At 43.0% G+C, this 25669-nt stretch overlaps 1 protein-coding gene across 10 annotated transcripts in view; it reads left to right on the plus strand.

Moving 5' to 3' along the window:
• Positions 1–25669, plus strand: part of STARD9 (StAR related lipid transfer domain containing 9) — a 151442-nt gene that overhangs the window by 9033 nt on the left and 116740 nt on the right. For 7 of the 10 annotated variants that reach the window (XM_063652147.1, XM_063652149.1, XM_054452108.2 and 4 more), the window contains exon 3: positions 879–995. In XM_063652147.1, the coding sequence (XP_063508217.1) occupies positions 879–995 (117 nt within the window). Of the gene's footprint in view, positions 1–876; positions 996–25669 lie in introns of those variants that run through there. The other 3 variants (XM_063652153.1, XM_063652152.1, XM_063652148.1) reach the window with 2 other exon arrangements.

Here is a 25669-nt window from a genome sequence, read left to right on the forward strand (position 1 = left end):
CCTGGAGGTCAGTGCAAGGCCAAGCTCTGGCTCTACTCTCATCTACCTTGAGCAGCTAGATTGCTTCTGACTCTTCTGTCCAATGTGGTGTCTAAATGGGGGTTGAATATTCCAGGAACTTCAGTGAAAGCCCCAGGTTGATGAAGCCTGTCAGGCACCATGGCCAAACTACTCACGCACTTCCAGTATCCTCTGCAGAAATACTTAGAAAAGAAATAATATAGGTTGAACGTCTTAATTTGAAAATTTGAAATCTGAAATCCTTCAAAATCTAAAGCTTTTTGAATGCCGACATGACGCCATGAGTGGAAAGTTTCACAGCTGGCTTCATGTGATGGGTTGCAGCCAAAACTATTTCATGAACAAAATTATTAAAAATATTGTATAAAATTACCTTCAAGCTATGTTTATAAAGTGTATATGAAACATAAAAGGATTTCATGTTTAGACTTGGATACATCCCCAAGATATCTCATTATGTATATGCAAATATTCCAAAATCCAAAAAAATCTGAAATCCAAAAAAATCTGTAACAGTTCTGGTCCCAAGCATTTCAAAGAAGGGACATTCAACCTGTAGTGATAAGAAGATGCCCAGAGCGGGAGAGGCTTTCTCTCCCAAGCTTTACCACATCTCATATAGTTGGTTCATATGTAGGCAGATATATGATAGAATGACAGACAAATTTAGTTATCTGTGCTTTATTTGTATCTAATAAGATGGAGACAAAGGTTACCTTTTCTTTTTCAGGAAGATAATATAAACAGTCTCATGACCAGTCCAAGTCTCTCTAGCTATAGTAGAGGGTGATCAAGTGCCACTGGCCAGATTCTAATATTATGATAGAAAAGACACTGGATCCTGTGTTTGATTTTAGGTGGACAATCGAACAGATGGCTTTGGGGACTCCCGGGAGAAGGTTATGGCATTTGGCTTTGATTACTGCTACTGGTCAGTCAACCCAGAGGATCCCCAGTATGCATCTCAAGATGTGGTAATATCATTTATCATTTTTCTTTCACTCTCCTCCGTTCTTTTTTAATGTATAATATTTAAGATGTTTATTATAAAGATAAAGTACTTTGCAAGGTTAGTATAGCACTGTTGTACAGATTGGAAGTACTCTAATTGGTACTTTAAGAAAATTTTGAAATAACTAACAAATTTTCAAAAAGAAGAAACTTCAATACATCAGGAAACCACTGGCCTTTTCAAGTAACCATTTTCATGGTAGGTAACAAAAGAAGCTTATTTCAAATGCGGTAATATTATCGTGTATTTCCTCATTTCTTCATAACTGGATAATCATTGGGAAATTAACATGAAATCTGAGTCCTGGCTATTTCTTATGATACTTTTGTCTGAAACTAATGATGTTTTGGTCTGAGAAATGGCAGTGAGAGGTGTCACTTCCAGAAAGAACAAAGAAGGTGGGAAAAGACTGCTTGAACAGGACATCAAAGTTGGCTAGTGTCCATTTAGGCTTGAGCCTCTTCATGATTCAGGTGGGTATAAGTTAGCTCAGGTAGTGTTCTGCTCCTATGATAGGTGAACGGCCATGTATTATGTGCAGCACAAGAGAATTATAGAGGTTAGTATCTTCTTTGAACCTTAGGCTTGTACTTGTCCTCCTAGGCAGAGTGGAAAAGGGCTAGACAGCTAGTCAGCCAGCCTGCAAGGTAGGTAGGAGGCAGGTGAATCTATTGATCTGCTGTTTGAGCAGCCAAGGCTTTGCCAGCTGAGCCTGTTGGTCACACGTCGTGTGTCTTGTGGTTCCGCTTAGCTCTCTGTCAAGTTTCCAAGGCAGCAGGAGGTCTGGCCAGTGGGTCTACAGGACTTCTCTGTTTCTCTGAAGCAGCAGTGTTGTCTCGGTTTGAGCACTGTTAAAGGCCATGTACTCAGACCCCATCATGGCCAGCAAGCCTTGCGTCATTCACTTCTATGGCCACAGACAGTAGCCCTTGCCCCAGCAGCTATCAGGGTACTTTGCCAAAGTCCAAACCTAAAATTGGAAAAGCCATTTACTTGGCCTTTCATGGTTCATTATCATCATATCACATATGAAAGAAAAGACTATGGGAATATATCCTTGGGAAATACTACTGGAAATAGAAATATTTTTGGGGAAACCTGGACAGTCATTGCCTAGGATTCTATATAACTTTGAATAAAAAGTCAAAGTATGTTTTCTGACAAGTATTTCAGTCTTCCATAAAACTTTTTTTTTTTTTTTTTTGGTGGGGGGCCGGGGGGCGGAGATGATCTTGCTCTCTTGCCCAGGCTGGAATGCAGTGGCATGATCTCAGCTCACTTCAGCCTCTTTCTTCTGGGCTGAAAGTGATCTTCCCACCACAGCCTCCTGAGTAGCTGGGACTACAGGTGTGTGCCCCCATGCCCAGCTAATTTTTGTATTTTTTGTAGAGACAGGTTTTCATCATGTTGCCCAGGCTGGTCTTGAACTCCTCGGCTCAAGGAGTTATCCTACCTCGGCCTACCAAAGTGCTGGAATTATAGGCATGAGTAACTGCACCCAGCTACAAAGCTTTTAATAATTATGTCAAAGGAACAACATTATCAAGTCTGAGTGACTCAGAGGAGACAGTACTGATTTTCTGCTATTGTAGACTTCTGAAGATGATTGAATGTTTCTAAATCACAGATTTAGATATTTATAAATTTAAATATTTCTAAATTACCCCATTCTTCCCTTCTGAAAGGAACACACAGAAATAAGACCCTAGACCACTGTGGGATTTGCTGTCACAGTGGGCCTCTTCTGTTATATAAGCATCTCACCTTTGTAGTCCTAATGTGTTTGCTGTTAATGCTCAGTACAAAAGAGCAGTGTGGACATTACCTGCCCTCCACTGAGTCTTCTCTGTCCTTTTGAATATGAGGACAGGGGCAGGTCTAGGCTTGTCTTGTGGCCCTTGATTGATTGATTGATTGACTGATTGATTGATTGATTTTATTATTTTTTGGGGGGATGGAGTTTCGCTCTCGTTGCCCAGCCTGGAGTGCAGTGGCACCATCTCGGCTCACTACAGCTTCTCCTCCTGGGTTCAAGCGATTCTCCTGCCTCAGCCTTCCAAGTAGATGGGATTACAGGCATGCGCCACCACGCCTGGCTAATTTTGTATTTTTAGTAGAGACGAGGTTTCTCCGTGTTGGTCAGGCTGATCTCGAACTCCCGACCTCAGGTGATCTGCCCACCTCAGCCTCCCAAAGTGCTGGGATTACAGGCATGAGTTACCACGCCAGGCCGGCCCTTGATTTTTTTATCCCAGCACTCAAGTGTGTATGAGGCATCTGGTTACTAGTGTTTGTAACCATTCCCTTGAGCTCCTCCAAGAAGAACCAGCAAAGTAACTAACTTTCAGTAAGAAAGATGGGACTCCTATAACAGTCCACAGTTGTGACTATATTTGTGGCATAGAAGACAGTGGCTTTTCCGTTAGCAGAAAGTATGAGCATTCTGATAGCTGTTTGAGACCTCCTGGCCATGGCATATGTGTGGCTGTTCTGTACATAACAGGAATTAACTATTTTGTATAACATTTGATAAATCAGTCATCTTGGAGGGGGTGTGTGAATGTGTTAAAATTTTATATGTTTGTGTGTGTGTGTGTATGTGTGTATTAGTATCAATAAGCTTGAGTATGAGTTTGGTTGTGAGTCCCGTATTTTACATTTATGTGTGTTAACTGTATAAAAATCTAGTGAAAGCCCAAAAGGCCATACAGGAGGGAAATTCATAAATATGATTCTTCTTTTGCCTGATTTGAAATTTAATGGAAAGATCAAATGAGATCCAGACAGGAAGCCTGTGCAGAGAGATAAAACCAGTGTCTCCTGAGGTTTCTTCTGGCTTGTTTATTAATTGTCTGAGTCCCTCATTGGTCCCAAGAGGAGTTAGGATAGGAAAGAGAAGGAAGGGAACCTCTGTCACAAGCTGGAGTGGAGCCAGAGGTCCCAGAGTGGTGGCAGGACTCATATCTACATAATACAATCAGAGGGCCTCATTGCTTTAACACAGAAATTGGAGCTCAGATTTAACCCTAATCACGATGGCTCTGAGGCCACCACAGGTAGGAAAGGTGGAATCCATACAATCTTAGGACTTGGGGTGGAAAAGAATTTGGATGTAATCCAGTTTATCCTCTCCACAGCGTTTTTTTTTTTTTTTTTTTTTTTGGTGGGGGGTGGGGGGTGGGGGGGTGGGGGGGTGGGTGGACAGAGTCTTAGTCACCCAGGCTGGATCTTAGTCACCCAGTGGCTCAATCTTGGCTCGCTGCAACCTCCGCCTCCTGGGTTCCAGTGATTCTTGTGCCTCAGCCTCCTGAGTAGCTGGGATTACAAGTGTGCACCACCATGATCGACTGATTTTTTGTATTTTTAATAGAGACAGGGTTTTACCATGTTGGCTAGGCTGCTCTTGAACTCCAGACCTCAAGTAATCCACCTGCCTTGGCCTCCCAAAGTGCTGGGATTACAGGCGTGAGCCACCACGTCCAGCTCTCCACAGCATTAGTGATCAAATTTTGAGGGGAGGGGTCAGTCTGTTGCAGTATAATTTAGATATAGTGAAAGATTTACCTTTTTTTCTTTTTTAACAATTATTTATTATTATTATTTTTAATGGAGATAGGGTCTTGCTGTATTGTCTAGGCTGGTCTTGAACTCCTGGGCTCAAGTGATCCTCCCACCTTGGCTTCCCAAAGTGTTGGGATTATAGGCATGAGCCACCACGCTTGGCCAAATTCACCTTTTTAGTGTACACTAACACATTCAGGTGTGTAACTGACACTTCAATCAATATACAAAATAGTCTATCATCCCAAAAATTGCTTCATGCTTTCTTATAGTCTATTTCCCCAGCCCCTCACAATTACTGATCTGTTTTCTGTCCCTACAGTTTTATCAGTTCCAGAACGTTACAAAAATGGAATCAAACAGTATGTAGTTGTTTGAATCTGGCTTCTTTCACTTTGCATGATGTATTTGAGATTGATCTTTTTTTTTTTTTTTGAGATGGAGTTTCGCTCTTGTTGTCTAGGCTGGAGTGCAGTGGTGCGATCATGGCTCACTGCAACCTCTGCCTTCTGGTTTCAAGTGATTCTCTGGCCTCAGCCTCCTGAGTAGCTGGGATTACAGGCACCTGCCACCACGCCCAGCTAATTTTTGTATTTTTAGTAGAAATGGGATTTCACTGTGTTGGCCAGGCTGGTCTCAAACTCCTGACCTTGTGATCCACCTGCCTTGGCCTCCCAAAGTGCTGGGATTACAGGCGTGAGCCACCACGCCTGGCCGAGATTCATCTTTACTGTTGTGTGTGTCACATCTTCTAACCTTGATTCTTTTTTTTTTTTTTTTTTTGAGACAGTGTCTCACTCTGTCACTCAGGCTGGAGTAGGGTGGCGCAGTCACAGCTCACTGCAGCTTCAACCTCCCAAACTTAAGTGATCCTCCCACCTCAGCCTCCTGAGTAGCTGGGACTACAGATACGTGTGCCACCATGCTCGGCTAAGTTTTGTAGTTTTTATAGAAATGTGGTCTCACTGTGTTTCTCAGGCTGGTCTTGAACTCCTGGGCTCAAGTGATCTGTCTGCCTTGGCCTCCCAAAGTGCTGGGATTACAGGTGTGAGCCACCACACCTGACCTTCTTGATTCATATTTATTTAAATTATCTGCTCTCCCAAAAGGAATCTCATGACTTCGGAAGCATGGATTCTAACTGTAAAGGATACAGTGTGTCTTTCATCCCTGGGTTTCTTCTTGTTACAAAGGAAGGACTGCTCAGAAATATGGCACTGATTTCAGATATCAAAATATCTGAGGGAACTATCTAAATTTCCCTCAGTGGATATGGAGGGAGTATCTGAATATCTGACTTTAGGGGGATTTAGAGCAACATCTTAAGAAGCCATTCAGAGATAGATGTTGACAAGAATGTCACCTGATCAGTGTTGGTGCTTGTGTTAGTCTATTTTGTATTGTTATAAAGGAATACCTGAGGCTTAGTAATTTATAAAGAAAAGGGGTTTATTTGGCTCACAATTCTGCAGGCTGTACAGAAAGCATTGTGCCAGTATCTGCTGTTGCTGAGGGTTCAGAGAGCATCCAGTTGTAACAGAAGGAGAAGGAGACAGTCATGTCACAGCGAGAGAGAGAGAGCGAGAGATGGGAGGGAGGCCACTCTCTTAAACAGTCAGCTGCAGTGTGAACTAATAGAGCGAGAACGCACTCATTACTGTGGGGAGGGGACCAGGCCATTCATGAGGGATCTGTCCCCATGACCCAAACACTTCTCAGCAGGCCCCACCTCCAACATTGGGGGTCACATTTCAACATGAGATTTGGAGGGGACAGATATACAAACTGTATCAGTGCTGCCTTGTCATAGCCTCTTAGTATGTTAGAGTTTGAAGAGAACTTGTTAGTCATCTAGGCCAGAGTTTGTTGACCTCAGCGCTGTTGACATTTTGACCATATAATTCTTTGTTATGGGGGTCTGTACTGTGCATTGTAGAGTGTTTAGCAGCATTCCTGGCCTCTACCCACTTGATGCCAGTAGCAATCCCCCAACTGTGACAATAAAAAACATGTCCAGGCTGAGCGCAGTGGCTCACGCCTGTAATCCTACCACTTTGGGAGGCTGAGGCGGGTGGATCACCTGAGGTCAGGAGTTCAAGACCAGCCTGGCCAACATGGCGAAACCCTGTCTCTACTAAAGATACAAAAAATAGCCAGGCATGGTGGTGCATGCCTGTAATCCGAGCTACTCGGGAGGCTGAGGCAGGAGAATTGCTTTAACCCGGGAAGTGGTGGTTGCAGTAAACCGAGATCGCACCACTGCACTCCAGCCAGGGCAACAGAGCAAGACTCCCATCTTACAAAAAAAAAAAAAAAAAGTCCGGACATTAGCCACTAATCTAGGCCAACCCTCATATGTTACAGATCTGGCCATGTAATTTATGGCACTATACAGGTGGTTAGTGCTCAAGCTGGAACAGACCCAGGCTTCCTTATGGTCTTTTTATTGCATTGTATCATTCTCTGTCTTTTTATATTTACTTTACAGCCTCAAAAGGTAGGTTCAAAGTAAAAATTCCTTAGTGCTTTGGCACTCTTCCTGGTCCTTAGTGGTGAAATGCCTGAGTACATAGATCAGTTGTCACCAACTAGGGACTATTAGAGGACAAGTCAGCTACTGCAAGTTCTACTGAGACGCAGCTTTATTTGTTAAATGCCTATTGATAGCCAGATACAATTGTAAATGTTTATCACTTCATTCACGTTCTATTAGATCTATATTATTTACTCCATTTTGTAGATAAGGAAACTGAGGCACAGAACGTTTATAAGACTTGCCAGTAAGTGGTGGAGCAAGAATTCAAATTCAAGACTGTTTAACTCTAAATTTTACATCATTTTCACTAAACCTCACTGACTCTCAAAAAAAGAAAATACCATTTAGCCTACTAGTGATCTGATCATCTCTTTATGTATATTTGATATAATTTCTTAAATACCCTAAAAGGTAGAGGATTTTATCCCCCTTTTATAGTGGAGGAAATTTAGGCTTAGAGAAGTTGTATGATCTGCCAAAGTTACGCAGTAAGATGTGAGTTCTAGATTTGAACACAGGATCATCTGACTGCAAAGTTCATATTCAACACTATGCTACAGTACAAAAAGAAAATGAAGGATATGGGAAAAGGAAGAGATGGAAAACTGGAGAAGGGGAAAGAGAGAGAAAAGACTATAGTGAATGGGATGTGGTTGGGGATTACAGCACCTGTCTTGTCCATTACCCCTTGACCCTGGTGTCAGCTTCCCGTGTTTTTTCTTTTTCTTTTTTCTTTTTTTTTTTTTTGAGACAGAGTCTCACTCTGTCACCCAGGCTGGAGTGCAGTGGTGCGATCTTAGCTCACTGCAACCTCCACCTTCCAGTTTCTAGCAATTCTCCTGCCTCAGCCTCCCGAGTAGCTGGGATTACAGTTGTGTGCCACCACACCCAGCTAATTTTTGTATTTTTAGTAGAGACGGGTTTCTCCATGTTGGCCAGGCTCGTCTCGAACTCCTGATCTCAAGTGATCCGCTCACCTCGGCCTCCCAAAGTGCTGGGTTTACAGGCGTGAGCCACCACACCCGGCCAGCTTTCCATTCTTAAGGCAAGTCATTATTGGTCTAAATGCTGTTTTCAGTATTTGTTAATATTTGGACTTGCAGCAGAAGCTTTTCTTCAAAATTGGCCTGTATTTTTTCTGGCTTGAATCTGTATTAAAGTCAATTTGCTTCTCTGAAATTAAACCTGGACTTGAATTCAGGCAGTCAGTTATTGGCTAGCTTACTTTGGGCAAGTTGGTTATCCTCTTTGCGTTCTAGTTTCTTCACCTCTAAAATAGAGATCATATATGCCTCAAAGAGTTATTGTGAGGAGGAAATGAAATAAAGTGCCCAGCCCAGTACTTGGCACCTCGGCATCGAATGAGTTTATGAGTTCTGTGCCTTGGGTCCCTGCCGTGATTACCATTATCATACATAGTACAAGAGAAGCAAGGCTCATGATATTTTTCTGAGTTGAACTAGGTTTGGAAACCTCTTTTCTGAATCTGGTTATGATCCCTTCTGGGACCATCCCGCTCCATTTGGAAAACTAACTTCCCTCCCTTCCTCCTGGTGAGGAACATCTGTTGTAGCAGGAGTCCTCTGCTCCAGCGTATTGTGTTTGGGTGACTGTGTGTTTGTAAAACTTTCCATGAGGACTATTAGCTCAGCTTTACCCACCAGAGCCTGAAAGTGGTTGTTTAAAACAAATGCAGACTGAGTCAACAAAAATCATGTCTATGAACAAAAAGCTAACCGCTCTTCATGGAAAGAATTGCTCCCATTCTTCTGGAAATCTTTATTTTAAAATGGTCTGTTATTTAGCTAAAACATTTGTAGCATTTCCAAAAATGCTGCAAGACCAAAAAAAAAAATCACATTGAGTGAGCAGGAGATTTTTGTCTGAATTCAAAACAACCACTGTCTCCAAAATTGAAAGTATTTTAGTAGTAATATGATTGTGCTTTTTTTTTTTTTTTTTTGGAGACAGAGTCTCACTCTGTTGCCCAGGCTGGAATGCAGTAGCGCGATCTCGGCTCACTGCAAGCTCCGCCTCCCAGGTCCACGCCATTCTCCTGCCTCAGCCTCCCGAGTAGCTGGGACTACAGGCGCCCGCCACCATGCCCGGCTAACTTTTTTTTTTTTTGTATTTTTAGTAGAGACGGGGTTTCACTGTGTTAGCCAGGATGGTCTCAATCTCCTGACCTCATGATCCGCCCGCCTCGGCCTCCCAAAGTGCTGGGATTACAGGCGTGAGCCACTGCGTGGTTGTGCTTCTTGTTGTGTTAATATTTGTTTGGTCTCCACAATATACTGAACACCAAACAACACACAGAATACATCATTACCTACTGTCAAGGAGCCCTGAGAGAGAGTGAGCAAGTGAGAGTGAGAGAGACAGACAAACGGAGAAAAGAGAGTGTGCTGTAGATTCTTTGGTGAATATCTTTTCCATTTCTGGACTTCAGTGTGAGGATGTCAGGAACCTGGAGAGGCTTCAGAGGGAAACCACACATACTCCCCCAAATGATTACAGGACCGGACTGCAGGAACCAAGAGGAGCCACTATTAGTGTAGTATACCTCATGGACATTCCGCATGCGATTATTCAATAAAGGAATGTTGATCCTGCGATGGGAAGGCAGAGATGATAATGCTCCATAAGTACTGAACATGAGGAGTTTTACAGTTTCTGGAACATGAGAACCAGCTGGTCTTTGTTTTCATTAGGATAAAAGAGAAGATTTCAGTTAAATTGCAGAAAATTGTACGTAATTAGGACACGAAGAGTAACTTGTACAGAATTTTTGAATCCTGATACATAGTAGCTAAATAGCTTGACTTTAGAATTCCAGAATATTAATACTGGAAGAAATGTTAAGAGACCATTCAAGATACTTACTTTCAGATTGAAGGTCTAGAGAGACAAAATAACAGTTACAAGTTTTTTTGTTTGTTTTCTTTTTGGCCAGTCCAGAATTGTTCTTGATGTGGCTGGGAAATCCTGTCGTTTGTTCTAATGGTAGGGGCCATGGATTGCAACACAATGGTCCTAGCATAACAGGTAATGTGCCACTGACAGAATCTCAAGGAAAGATCTTGTTCTTTAGATCTAACCTGTCCCTGGCTCTGTAGTCAGCTTGGATGAGGAAATTGCATTATTGCCATCTAGTAGTATGGGGAAGTATTCCATACCTGTTGTTATGAGTTCTCTAATGTGACCAGATGTGATTAGATACTGCTGCCATAAAAGCAGCATTTCTGTTTGGGAAACGCCAACCCATTACAAAATGATAACAAGTGATCTATTATCTGCTGCCTCAGAAAGTAAGCAGGATGAGCTGGAGAGATGGAGTGTGACCCTCACTTCTTTTATGCCTTACTTTTCTTGTATCTGCTGAACTTGGAGTGTGAATGAAGGCTTTGGGGAAGGTGGAAGAATGACTGAAACTGAGGAGGGAACTTTGAGGAGCTAGAGGAGAGGGAAACACGAAGAACAAACTAAGGTGTGGGGGAATTTGAGAGCTCACACGGGGTGGGCACTGTTAGGATTGTGTCACTTTTTTACAGCAGGTATCTCCATTTTAGGGATAGGAACAGGCTCAGATTTGTTGCATTTTTGCTTAAGGTCATACAACCAAGTGATGGAAGCAGCAATCAAACCTTGACTGTGTGACTCCATCGTCCAAGCTCTCGCACACTATACCACATACAACTCTATTCCTATATTTCCAGTGCTGCACATCTTCCATTATCAATCAATGGCTATTAGATTAATTATTCAATTAAAGGTTCAATGGATGACTGACAAGATAGGACTCTGCCTTCTTGAATCTTGCTGCCTATTTTGGGAAGGCCTCATAGTTTGCCTGAGTTAAAGAACCACAGATGCCAATCAGTTTCTTTGTGCATCCCCTTTTTCTGATGCATGTATGTGCTAGGGGAGCTGGGGAATATATGGATTCAAAGCAGCATTTTCTCATGAATATTTGCAGAGCTTTGTACATTCTATCACTAGTGCTGGTTTTTTTCCAACCAAGATGGAGACAGAAGTCGAAGGGAGAGAAGTTTATAAGAAAAAGGCTTTTTGTGCAGTAATCAGATGGGGCTCTGCAGAGCTGAGTGGAAGAAGGGAGGGGTTACTATGAGTGTTTCAGTATGTCCCTCTGCCAGCAGCACAGCTGTTTGTTTCCATAAGTATGTCCGTGAGCTGGATTTTAATCTAACTTATTTTTTCCCTCTTTAGAAACTTGACTGTGAATCTTTAAAGAGTAATTTTCAGACTTGTAGAAACATCTGAAAGACAGAGATTCTTGACAATGTTTGCTGCTCGTGGCACATGCCTATGCAAAAATGAACAGTGGAAACTAGAGAAATCTTTTAAAATGCCAAAGCTTATGTGGATTTTTCCCCCTGTAAGACAAGGGTAACGGAAATTCCTTGTGGTAGCTAGAGCCCTTGAGATCCAGGCTGGAGAGAGAGGTTATCTGTAGGGGAGACATGCCCAAAGCTTGATAGTCATTTGCAGATGACCAAGGGCAGCCTAAGCATAAATATAGAGTTCCTAAGACAGTTGTCCTTGATGTTACCCCATTTTTCTCTTGCTTGGATCTGCAATGCTGAAAATTCCTTATACTCGCCCTTTGCACCTTAAACTTGGGTTTGCCCTGGATTTAAAGCGATTGTCAGTTAATTGCTTGAGGAAGAGAAGTATGATGATGGTGATGATTACTCTGAGAGTTTTTGGACAAAATGATTTGCAAAATCATCTAAACAAGAGGATATAAAATGAACAGCAGCCCTTTGAGCAAAAGATCTGTATGTTCACCACAGTAGACAGGCATGCACAGACAGACTGCTAACAGGTGCTAAATTTTCTTCCCACATACTTGCACAGTAAGCCTGTGTCCAAGTACCCTCTTAACCCCATTTCTGTAGTCCTCTGTTTGGGGAAGCCAGTGTAGCTGACCAACAAAAGGCTCCTTCTAAATACAACATTCAGAAAAGGGTTCAGAGAAAGTATGGGGGAAAAAATGGTTTCTCTCTAGTTCTGTGCTCAGCAGAAAGTAGATAACAGCATAAATGAAAATGTCAGCTAATTGATTAGCTTATTAAAATATTTTGCTTAAAGGCAATGTAAGATAATTGCAAAATATTCAAACAGTACAGAAGACTATAATGGTAAAACTAGAAAAGCTTTTCCTTTCTATACCTCCCACTCATCTTATTCTCTATAAACATAACCATTGTTTACAATTCTTTTGGTATCCTTCTAGATAGCATCTATTTCTTATTTTTCAAAGGAGTTAGCATATTAAGGAAATTGATTCATCTGTCATAGATACTGCAAACATTTTCCCTGTTTATACTTTTGTTTTGATTCTGTTTATGATTGTGTGTGTGTGTATATATATATTTTGTTTGTTTGAGACAAGGTCTCGTTCTGTTGCTCAGCCTGGAGTGTAGTGTCGTGATCATGGCTCGCTTTAGCCTCGACTTCCCCGGCCTAAGCAATCCTCTTACCTCAGTCTCCCATGTAGGTGGGACCTTAAGTGTGTACTACTACTCTTGGATAATTTTGTAATGCGCAAGCTGGTCTTGAACTCCTGGGCTCCACCTTGGCCTCCCAAAGTGTTGGGATTATAGGCATAAGCCACCGCACCTGGCGCATGCATATATATGTATATATATATATTTTTTGAGATGGATTCTCGCTGTGTCACCCAGGCTGGAGTGCAGTGGTGCAGTCTTGGCTCACTGCAACCTCTGCCCCCTGTGTTTAAGTGATTCTCCTGCCCCAGCCTCCCAGGTAGCTGGGATTACAGGTGCCTGCCACCATGCCTGGCTAATTTTTGTTTGTTTTCTTAGATAGAGTCTTGCTCTGTTGCCCAGACTGGAGTACAGTGGCACGATCTCAGCTCACTGCAACCTCTGCCTCCTGAGTTCAAGCAATTCTCCACCTCAGCCTCCCGAGTAGCTGGGACTACAGGCACCTGCCACCATGCCCAGCTAATTTTTATATTTTTTAGTAGAGACAGAATTTCACCATGTTGGCCAGGCTGGTCTCGAACTCCTGACCTCAGGTGATCTGCCCGCCTCAGCCTCCCAAAATGCTGGGATTTCAGGCGTGAGCCACAGTGCCCGGCCAATTTTTGTATTTTTAGTAAAGACGTGATTTCACCATGTTGGCCAGGCTAGTTTCGAATCCTGACCTCAGGTGATCTGCCCGCCTCAGCCTCCCAAAGTACTGGGATTACAGGCATGAGCCACTGCTCCCAGCCTGTGTGTGTGTGTGTGTTTGTATATATATGTGTGTGTGTGTGTTTGTATATATATGTGTGTGTGTGTGTGTGTGTGTGTGTGTGTGTTTGAGACGGAGTCTCGCTTTGTCGCCCAGGCTGGAGTGCAGTGGTGCGATCTCGGCTCACTGCAAGCTCCACCTTCCAGGTTCATGCCATACTCCTGCCTCAGCCTCCTGGGTAGCTGGGACTACAGGCGCCTGCCACCACACCCGGCTAATTTTTTTGTATTTTTAGTAGAGACGGAGTTTCACCATGTTAGCCAGGATGGTGTCAATCTCCTGACCTCGTGATCTGCCTGCCTCGGCCTCCCAAAGTGCTGGGATTACAGGTGTGAGCCACCGTGCCCAGCCCAGCCTATATTTTTAATGTAGTCAAATTTATCAGCCTTTCTCTGTGCCTTCCTGGTGTGTTAGGCTTAGAAAGGCTTTCTCACTCTGAGATTATAAATGTATTCATGTTTTTTTTTTTTCATGGCGTGGTAATGAATTTTTTAAATATTTACATATTTAATCTATTTGAAATTCTTTGGCATAAAAAATGAGGTAGGGCTTCAGCTTTGCATTTTTTCCCCAGATAACTATCCAGTTGTGTGAATACTATTAGTTCATCTATTTTTTATTGATATACATATTTTGGGGGTACATGTGTTATTTTGATACAGTCTGTCATGATCAAATCAGAGTAGTTAGGATAGCCATAGCCTCAAACATTTATCTTTGTGTTGGGAGTGTTATAATTCTTCTCTTCAAGCTATATTGAAATATACAATAAATTATCATTAGTTGTAATTTTCTTACTATATTACTGTATACTAGAGCTTACTTCTTCTGTCTAACACAGTACCATTTATTGAATACCCATTCTTTCTCCACTGAAGTGAAAGGCTACTTTTATCAGTTAATAAATTCCTATATATATTTGGGGTCTCTTTTTTTTTTTTTGGAAACCGAGTCTCACTCTGTCATCCAGGCTGGAGTGCAGTGGCACAATTTCAGCTCACTGCAACCTCCACCTCCCAGGTTCAAATGATTCTCCTGCCTCAGCCTCCCAAGTAGCTGGGATTACAGGCCCCCACCACCATGCCTGGCTAATTTTTGTATTTTTAGTAGAAACAGGGTTTCACCATGTTGGCCAGGCTGGTCTCAAACTCCTGACCTCAGGTGCTCCACCCGCCTCGGCTTCCCAAAGTGCTGGGATTATGTGAGGCACCGCGCCCGGCGTATACTTGGGGGTCTCTTTTAAAACTCTGTTTTGTTTCCTCAATTGTATTTTTGTGCCTGAACCATACTGTTTCAGAAAGTTTCAAATATACATGAAAACACCATTTTGTTTCACTATTTTTTAATATTGGTGAGGGCTCGTTCTTTCTCAGACTGTCCTAGTTATTTTGGTTATTGCCCTTCCCCAAAATGCCATATGTTTCTCTGCTTTTGCTTATACTGGCTCCTCTTCCTAGTGTATATTAATACATCTCACCTCTCCAGTTTCTATCATACAAAATACTGCTTGTTCTTTAACGTTCAGTTAAAATGATGCTTCCTCCTTGAAGTCACCATCTCTTGGATTCTCATAGTATCTTGTTACTCCCTTGTGATACATTCTGTTTACTAACTAAAGTTAATGCTCTTTGGATACAAGGCTTATCTATTTTATTAGTCTGAGTGATCCTTGAAGGCAGACTAGGTCTCATCTATCTTTGAACATGCCACATTTCCTAGCACAGTGACATTCATTCATTCATTCATTCATTCATTCAGTAAGCATTTAGGAAGCAACACATGGGGTTTAGTGCTGCAAGGAATACGGAGTAGTAGATGTGATTCCTGCCCTCAAAATCTTACAGTCTTATTGGGATTACCAGGCTTTAGGTACGTAAAGATCATCAAGAATAACAAGCATTTAAGTGTTATAATCGTACTTAGAGTAAGTACTTAAGGAATCCAGAGGAATAACATATCCAAAGTTTGTTTTGAATGAGTTCAGGGAAGGTCATTTTGGTTGGAGGGGACAGCTTAAAGACTCTAAGGCAGGAATGTACACGATGTGTTTGAGGGGATCAGGTGGTGCTAGTCTGGGTGAAACTAAGAGGATATAGTCACAGTGCCCATCTTTCCAAGTGTTTCAGGAGGCCAGACTCCTATATTTCACCTCTAAGTTGGTCCAGACTCCTAGAGGAGATGAAGACCAAACGGTTTCTCTGGTACAATGACAAAGTGGTTTCAGGAGCATACTGGATACTTAGTTGAGTCCAGCATATATAGGACATGTCATCACTCCCATTCCAGGAAGCAAGAAAGGGAGGATGGGTGCTTTTCCTTTAGATAATTTGGAGGAGCTATGAGGACTTTTAACCTGAGGAGAGGAAGCAGTGTATACTGGATACAAGGTTATAGGTCACAGAAAAAGCATTCTTCACTCAACAAACATTTATCTGTTATATGCCAGGGATGGGCTAGGTGCTGGGTAAACAAATGGGGGGTACGTGTGCGTGTGTGTGTGAGAGAGAGAGAGGGTTTTGCTTCGTTTCTTTCTCTTTTTTTTTTTTTGAGACCAAGTTTCACTCTTGTTGCCCAGGCTGGAGTGCAATGGCGCGATCTTGGCTCACTGCAACCTCCGCCTCCCGGGTTCAAGCGGTTTTCCTGCCTCAGCCTCCCGAGTAGCTGGGATTATAGGCATGCGCCACCATGCCCAGCTAATTTTGTATTTTTAGTAGAGATGGGGTTTCTCCATGTTGATCAGGCTGGTCTCAAACTCCTGACCTCAGGCGATCTGCCTGCCTTGGCCTCCCAAAGTGTTGGGATTACAGGCATGAGCCACAGTGCCCAGCCTGCTTCATTTCTTTATCTCACTTGATATATCTGTTTTTCTACAGGAGGGTTTTCTGAGCAAAACTCTCCATTGTTGGTCTATTAATATATTCTTTATTTCACCTGTCAGTGCAAAGATGGAGAGTCTGTTTGATTTATATCCCACAAACCCTATAGCATTAAGTCTAGTGTCAGCAGATGATCTGCAAAAAATTTACATTTTGCTCTATGGACTCTAGAGCCTATTTTACTTTATTTTATTTATTTATTTATTTTGAGACAGTCTTGCTCTGTCATCTGGGCTGGAGTGCAGTGGTGCAATCTCAGCTCACTGCAACCTCTGCCTCCGGGTTCAGGTGATTCTCCTGCCTCAGCCTTCTGAGTAGCTGGGACTACAGGTGTGTGTCACCATGCCCGGCTCATTTTTATATTTTTAGTAGAGACAGTGTTTCACCATGTTGGCCAGGCTTAGGTCTTGAACTCCTAACGTCAAGTGATCCACCCACCTCAGCCTCCCAAAGTGATTACAGGCATTAGCTACTGCACCCAGCCTAGAGCAAATTTTAATTTAGTATTTGTTTCCTATGCCAAAGGCAGGCAGAATCTTTGTCAGGCATGGCAATAGTATGCTCTGGCTTCTAGAACATGGCTGGGTGACTTTATCTCTTAAAGCCAAAGTCAGAAATTGATAATTTACTATGAAATATTTTGGGGCATTTCCAGTTGCAGATCTTGATATACCTGGCTAAAGTATGTTCAAGGTAGAGGGGTCGTGACTGCAAGTTGTCCAGGTTCTTGGTGTTTTGAAGAAAGAATTGGACAAAACGCCCAGTAAAGCAAAGAAAGAATGAAACAACAAGTGAATGAAAGCAGGGATTTATTAAAAATGAAAGTACACTCCACAGTGTGGGAGCAGGGTGAGCACTGACTCAAGGGATCAGATACAGAATCTCCTTGGGTGCAAATACCCTCTAGAAATTTTCCCATTGGCCAGTGCATGCTCACCTCATGTAAATGAAGTGGTAGTTTGCAATGTGTCTGATTGGTTGCAGAAAGCAGCCAACCAGAGCCTGAAGTGAAGTTACAAAAGTCACACTGCTGTGCAAACAGAGGTTAGGGTGAAGTTACAAAGACATACTTCTATGCTAAACGAAGAAGACTCAGCCAGCAATCAGCCTGATTGGTTGTAGACAGAAACCATTCAGAGCTGTGAAGTGAAGTTACAAAGTTGCAAATGAAGCCAAGACCCCCCACTCCTTCATCCCACCCCCTTTGTTACTTTGTTACTTAGGCGTGGAAAGTCTAGGGTTTTCCTTTCAGTTTAGTTCTGGGAAGTTGGCGTGAGAGCCTTAGGTTCCTCCCTGCCTCTAGACCCTATTCTCCTGCCTCATATCCAGTATGGATCCTTGCTGCTACTTGCTGCTCTTTCTGAACTGCATTTTTTGGGACTGGAGTTTGGCCTCATATATTCTTTTCCAGGATCCAAAGTCAGAGGTGGATGTTACAATATGTTGGCTCCAGTTATTCTGTGATTTACATATATTTACACAAGCCCACTTTCCAGTAAAAATAGACCATTTATTTTTTTTCGAGACAGAGTCTTGCTCTGTTGCCCAGGCTGGAGTGCACCCTGCCTCAGCCTCCTGAGTAGCTGGGACTACAGGCACGTGCTACCCCACCTGACTAATTTTTGTATTTTTAGTAAAAATTGGGTTTCCCCATGCAAGCCCGGCTGGATTCGAACTCCTGACCCTGTGATCCTCTCAGCCTCCCAAAGTGCTGGGATTACAGGCATGAGCCACCGTGCCGGCCAAAAATAGACTTTTTAGAATTGTGAGCAGGTGTGGAGGTGAAAAGGAAACAATTTGTGTCTTTGTTCTTGTAATCGCCACATTACAAGGTTCTTGCCTGCTGCCCCATAGAGCCAATTTACCGAGACAGTGGAATCACAATAAAGAGTTGAATAAACACAGCCAGCTAAGCAAAAGCCCAGAGTTTATTACTCAAATCAGTCTCCCCGAATATTTGGAGACGAGGGTTTTTAAAGGATAGTTTGGCAGGCAGGGGCTAGGGAATGGGGAATATTGATTGGTTGGGTCTGGGATGAAATCATAGGGGGTCAAAGCTTGTCTTCTTGTGCAGAGTCAGTTCTTGGGTGGGAGGGCCACAAGACCAGATCAGCCAGTTTTGTAAGGTCTGGGTGGCACCAGCTGGTCATCAGAATACAGGGTCTGAAAAATACTTCAATTCCTATCTTTGGTTTTGTAATAATGATGTTATCTATAGGAGCAATTGAGGAGGTTAAGAATCTTGTGGTCCCTGACTGCATGACTCCTGCACCATAATTTCTAGTCTTGTGGCTAATGTGTTAGTTTTACAAAGGTGGTCTGGTCCCCAGGCAAGGAGGGGGTTTGTTTGGGGAAGGGGCTGTTACCTGTTTAAAAGACAAACTATAAATTCCTTCCTTAGTTAGCTTGACCTGTGCCCAGGAGTGAACAAGGTAGCCTGGAGATTAGAAGTAAGATGGAGTTGGTTAGGTCAGATTTCTTTCACTGCCATAACTTCCTATGTCAGATTTTTCACTGTCATAATTTTTGCAAAGGCGGTTTCAATCTGTCTGCTTCTACTTGTTTGATCCACGCTTCTCTTACCTTTCCCTTAGATCAGCGTCAAATTTGATGTTTTTATTTGTGGAAGCTCATAAGGTCATATAATATGTGATTATTCTACCTTGTTCATTCATTCAACATGTATTTACTTAAAAATATGCCAAGAATTGTGCTAGGCACTGGAAATAACCAATAAGAACCAACATTGTATCTGCCCTTTAAAAACTAATAGTTCTTGACAGAGACAGATACTAAAGAGGGAATTACTCCACAGTATGGTAAATGTTATCATATTTTAACCAAGGACTTGAAAAAACGTGAAGAGGGAGGAAGATTGTTTCTGTCAGGGGAGGAAATCTAGTTCATAGTATGATTGCTTTATTCAGGATCAAATTGATTTTTTTTTTTTTTTTTTGAGACAGGGTCTCTCTCTGTCACCCAGGCTGGAGTGGAATGCAGTGGTGTGATCTTAGCTCACTGCAGCCTTGATCTCCTGGGCTCAAGCAATGCTCCCAACTTAGCCTCCAGAGTAGCTAAGACTACAAACATGTGCCACCACACCTGGCTAATTTTTTATTTTTTGTAGAAACAAGGTGTCACTATGTTGCTGAGGCTGGTCTCTAACTCCTGGGCTCAAGTGATCCATCCACCTCAGCCTCCCAAAGTGCTGGGATTACAGGTGTGAGCCATCATGCCTGACCTGGATTGAATGGAATTTAAATCCGTAGATTCTGTTCCAAAGATGGGAAGGACATTTCTTAAAACTTGAGGGTGCTGTTTCATATACATAGATTTAACCTCACAGCTTGGTGAGTTTCCAAAAAGATCAAAGACTTCTCAAAGCATCATATGAAGTATTCACTAGTCCTAACATGGAGCTCTCTCCTGAGTTTTATTCTAGATGCCATTTAATCTTATAATAGGTATATGAATCATTTGGTTGAGGCTGGCTACTTAGCATATTAACTTGATGTATGGTCATTATGGAGGGGCTGGATTCAGATGTTTGAACTTCAGCAAAAACCTTTCTGCAGGAAAGGCAGAGTTGACAGTTTCTTATTTTTCAAGTATGAGGCAAAGGAACATGAGCTATTTATAGACTCACTTCCCCAACAGACTGAACACAATAGAAGCCTGAAATCAAATGGTGACCAGATGTGCCCAGGCATCCCCCAAGTCTGGATGTCAAAATTATAAAAGACAGAGCCCCTGAGGAATTGGTTTCAGGGCAGAAGCAGTGTACTCAAGCCCATAGGATCACCATCTGTATACAAATAGCCCCTTAAAAAGCTGGTCCTCAGGAGTGGAAGAGGTAAACAACAGTGTGTTCAAACTCACTTTTCTTGCTTCTCTTCATAGAAGTGGGGGATAATCCCTTTGTCAGTAACTTTATTGCCCAATTCTTGTCTCTCTAGTTAGGCAGTTAGAAAAGATACAGCTGCGTTCTGGGGATATGCACTGAATTGGTGTCCGAGGAAAATTAATGCAGCTTCCGTGCAGTTGGTGGAGATCATGGTTCTGCTGAGATGAGAAGACATCTGACAGGGATGGAAACTCATAATTACTTTTCTTTCTTTACTGTTACTCGCCTGTTAAACTAATTTCATCTTGTTTGTGGTGGTGGTGTGGCGATGTTTAAAGCACAAACATGTCGTGGTCTCTGGCTGGTATTGCTTTTCCTTTTCTCCCACATCAGAGATTTTAAGAAAACAGAAACAACTTCCTCTTTCCATAAACATCTGGAAACATTCCCATGGAGTTTAGATTCAATTTCAGGGTTTGGAAAAGTTGTACTTAATTTTGGAAAAAGTTCAAACCAGCTTGCTTCAATGGGAAGGGAGAAAAGAAAATAGCACTTTTTGAGAACCTACAGTCTTCCAGGTACTGTATTGAGTACTTATCACTCTTCACAACAACCCTGTAAAGTGGGTTAGTACTCTGTTTTACAGATGTGCTTACTGAGGTTCAGAGATGAAGCCCAGTTTTAGTCCATTCTACTATCTCACCACATCCTGCTGCCTTTGCACTCCTTCTCTGTGCTAACCTCTAATATTTGGAGTATGACATGAATTAGCTGACAATTGGAAAATATTGGACTGTTAAATCTTGCATTTACTGTAGGAAAAGACCAAGAGTCATGAATATACAACATGTGTTTTCAAGCCTCTCTATTGGCCCCTCTCTCTGAGATGTGGAGAACACCACCTATTTTTAGTTTTGTTTTTTGAAACAGGGTCTGACTCTGTCGCCCAGGCTGGAGTGCAGTGGTGTGATCTCAGGTCACTGCAACCTTCACCTCCCGGGCTCAAGCAGATTATCTTCCCACCTCAGCCTCCCAAGTACCTGGGAACACAGGTGCATGCCACCACACCCAGCTAATTTTTGTATTTTTTTTTTTTTTTAAAGATGGCGTTTTTCCATGTTGCCTAGGTTGGTCTCGAACTCCTGGGCTCAGGTGGTCCTCCCACCTCAGCCTCCCAAAGTGCTGGGATTACAGGTGTAAGCCACCACACCCAGCCTATTTTTAGTTTTGTATCCAGAATAAGTGCTTGTATACATGTACAGTCAGGGTGCTTTCTTCTGAATCCCCTGAGTAGACCTAACTGACCCAGCTACTCTCTAAGGCACAAAAAAATCCATTATAGCAAATGGATGCTTCATTTCACCCATTCTGACCCAGAGGCTGGGTTTTGAAGTGTACTTGATTGATTGATTGATTGACAAGGTCTCACTCTGTCTCCCAGGCTGGAGTGCAGTGGTATGATCATAGCTCACTGCAGCCTCTATCTCCCGGGCTCAAGTGATCCTCCCACCTTAGCTTCCTGAGTAGCTGGGACTACAGGCATGCGCCACAAAGCCCGGCTAATTTTTATATTTTTTGTAGAGATGGGATTTTGCCATGTTGCCCAGGCTGGTTTTGAACTCCTGAGCTCAAGAGATCCTTCCGCTGCAGCCTTCCAAAGTGCTGGGATTACAGACCTGAGCTGCTGTGCCTGACTTGAAGCGTACTTTAAAAGTGGTGAAATACAACCAGAGGTACCCATGGAGGAGTCTAAAGTCTGTGCACAACCGTGTAACCATTGTGCTCTGTTTCCTTCCCAGCACAACCCTGCATTTCCTGGTGCTTTTTTTTTTTTTTTAAGATGGAGTCTTGCTCTGTCACCCAGGCTGGAGTACAGTGGTGCGATCTCAGTTCACTACAACCTTCGCCTCCTGGGCATGGAGGAGTCTAAAGTCTGTGCACAACCGTGTAACCATTGTGCTCTGTTTCCTTCCCAGCACAACCCTGCATTTCCTGGTGCTTTTTTTTTTTTTAAGATGGAGTCTTGCTCTGTCACCCAGGCTGGAGTACAGTGGTGCGATCTCAGTTCACTACAACCTTCGCCTCCTGGGTTCAAGCAATTCTCCTGCCTCATCCTTCTGAGTAGCTGGGACTACAGGCATGCGCCACCATGCCCGGCTAATTTTTGTGTTTTTAGTAGAGATGGGGTTTCACCACGTTGGCCAGGCTGGTCTCGAACTCCTGACCTCAAGTGATCTGCCCGCCTCACCCTCCCAAAGTGCTGGGGTGACAGGCGTGAGCCACCGTGCCCATCCTCCTGATGCCTCTTTTTCTGAGTAGATTCTTTCTCATCTGTGGAGTACCCTAGGAATTCCAGTTTCATATTAGAGAGGGAAAGAATAAATACAGGACCTCCAGACTGAATCTAGGAGAATCTTAATATATTATACACACACACACACACATATATTTGAATAGAATTAAATCCTATATTGTTTTACAGGTTTTTCCTAAATCCCACCTGCTTCCAAGTATTTATTTTCTAGCAAGGATTTACCCCCTCTGATCAGTATCTTCCACATAGAAGTACTTACACAGTAGGAGGATGAATCTCTTAGGCATTTGTCAGCTCTGTTAGGATTTTTAGAGGTTTACTATGTTTTATTGAAAATCAGCTTCAAGTTCCTGATTGACTGTCCAGGTTTATGTCAGTATATTTCTTAGTTGTCACTAACAAGTAATTGTGGAGCTGAGTGCTCACCCCCACCCCCCACAGGTCTCTTTTCCATTATCTTATTTTTTGTTTTTTTGCATACACTTTGGTAAGTTGCTGAGACAACCTTGAGAAACACCTTTGTCCAGGGATATGGGCTAAGGCTGGAGTCAGGCTTTGTTTGCTTGGTTGAAGTGACTTGCTATGAAGGGCTGAGGTGTAAGAAGTGCCACAGACCAGTGTGGTTAGAGATATCGTGACTCTGGCATGCAGCACTGCCCTTCTGCAAGCTAGTCTTTAGGATTGGAGGAGGGTAGTGTGGCTTGAGGGGAGTGTGGCTTGAGGGAAGACGGGACCCTGCCAGCCGGATGCGTGAGGTGGATGCTGTTCAGATCAACACATAACTAATCTCTTCAACCAGACCCTGGATTGCCAAGAATGATATGGGCTTCAGCTGGGCTGGCTGAACCCAACAATGAAACCGGAATTGTCTCAGAGGCTCAGCTCCCTTGCTTCTCTTACATTAAGATTGGTCTCTAGAGACCCATTTAGACTAAACAGTATTAAAAACAGGAAATTTGCTCCTAGCAGCCTGATTGCAGAAAGTTTTTCCACATAGGCAGGAATGAATGTTAAGAACAAAAACTCCATCCTCCAGGCTTGTTTTCTTATATAAAAGTATTAGCAACCAAAAAAACTTGAAGCATCTTTGATATATTGGACTACCTTTCAGAGTGCTGACAGGACCCAATACCAAAAGGTGATAAAGAGCTCTTGTGAACACAATCAAAAATATGAAAATGGTGCTTTGTGGAAGATACTGACCTGGTAATGTTTATCTTGCCTGAAGATAAAATATGTGGAAATTAATGCAGAAAGGATTGGGGGAAACCTAAAGAACAGCTATAATGTAGTTTTAGTCAACATTCATTTATTGTGACTGTTCTGGATTCAGTCCATAGATTATGTATTCATTTATTCAGTCAGTGTTAACCGAGCATGCACTGTGTGTTGTTGCTGGGTGCCATGTCCCAGCTTCAGCCTTAGATGTGTGAGATCCTCTTTCCTCTTTAGTACCTCAGGGGCTTGCTAGGGTTTTCTTATGACAGTTCAGGGCATCCCTAGATCTAGAGACCAAACTCCTGGGACTGCTGCTCTTTTGCATGATTTTGCTGCTGAGGATAGTGGGGGGCGGGAAGGGGAATATATTGGAAGAAGGGAAAGCGGACAAAGAGAAAACTAAAAGCTAGAAAGGAAATGCTTTTTTTCTTCCTTGATGTCATTCTGCCCAAATAAGTCGAGTGTTGAAGAAGGCTTCTAAGCCCTCAGAACGTGACCCAAGTCCTCTCTCTAACCCTGGCTTCTATTCATAACCCTAATGTGGCTCAGTCAGTGTGTCATGAACACACTTCTGCAGAAGACACGGTATGGTCAAAAGATTCTTTAGTAGATCTGTGTCATTTGTTTGCTTGTGAGGAAACTGAACTATTTTTAAAACTTTTTTTTTTTTTTTTTTGAGATGAAGTCTTGCTCTGTCACCAGGCTGGGGTACAGTGGCACAATCTTGACTCACTGCAACCACTGCCTCCCAGGTTCAAGCAATTCTCCTGCTGCAGCCTCCTGAGTAGCTGGGACTACAGGCACGTGCCACCACGCCCAGCTAATTTTTTGTATTGTTAGTAGAGATTGGGTTTCACCATGTTGGCCAGGCTAGTCTTGAACTCCTGACCTCGTGATCTGCCTGCCTTGGCCTCCCAAAGTGCTGGGATTACAGGTGTGAGCCACTGTGCCCAGCCCTGAAATTTTAATTTAAGTGAAGGTGACAGTGGTTTCTGGCTAACTAGTTAATCAGAAATGTATTTGAATAATGGCTGGGTGTGGTGGCTCATGCCTGCAATCCCAACACTCTGGGAGGCTGAGGCGGATGGATCACTTGAGGTCAGGAGTTCCAGACCAGCCTGGCCAACATGGCAAAACCCTATCTCTACTAAAAATTCAAAAATTAGCTGAGCATGGTGGCGGGCTCCTGTAATCCCAGCTACTCAGGAGGCTGAGGCAGGAGAATCACTTGAACCCAGGAGGTGGAGGTTGCAGTAAGCTTAGATCACGGCACTGAACTCCACCTGGGAGACAGAATGAGACACTATCTCCAAGAAATAAAATAAAAAATAGAAAAATGTATTTGAATAAGAGTCTCATTTTGTGATCATTTAGATAAAAGTGGCATAACCATTGCTTTATGATAGTCATTGTTGCTGCTCACTGAATATTCATTGCCCTTCATCTGCTGCTGCTAGGATTTCACTTCCCAGCCCCACTTGGTTAGGTGGGGCCATGTGATTGGTTCTAGCCAGTGGGTTCTTAGCAGAAATAATGTCTGAGCCTTTAATTGCTGGGATATGACCCTCTAAAGCCCTCTTTCCTTTTGGCAGCATGATCAGCAACACTGGAGATGGGTTGTTCTCTCAGTTGGGCCCTAGAGAAGCTCTAACAATCAGTGTCCCCTACTGACTCCTGTGTAGCATGAGCCAGAAATAAACTTCATTGTTTAAACCACTGTGCTTTTGGGGTTTGCTGCAATAGCCAAACTTATACTTTCTTTTTCTTTTTCTTTTTTTTTTCTTTTTTTTAGACAGTCTCACTCTTGTCGCCCAGGCTGGAGTGCAGTGGCGCAATCTTGGCTCACTGCAACCTCCGCCGCCTGGGTTCAAGCTTCTCCTGCCTCAGCCTTCTGAGTAGCTGGGATTACAGGCACCCGCCACCACGCCCGGCTTATTTTTGTACTTTTAGTAGAGATGGGATTTCTCCATGTTGGCCAGGCTGGTCTCGAACTCCTGACCTCAGG

Source organism: Pongo pygmaeus, chromosome 16 (genome assembly GCF_028885625.2).
Source record: "Pongo pygmaeus isolate AG05252 chromosome 16, NHGRI_mPonPyg2-v2.0_pri, whole genome shotgun sequence".
In the NCBI taxonomy this organism is placed as follows: domain Eukaryota; kingdom Metazoa; phylum Chordata; class Mammalia; order Primates; family Hominidae; genus Pongo; species Pongo pygmaeus.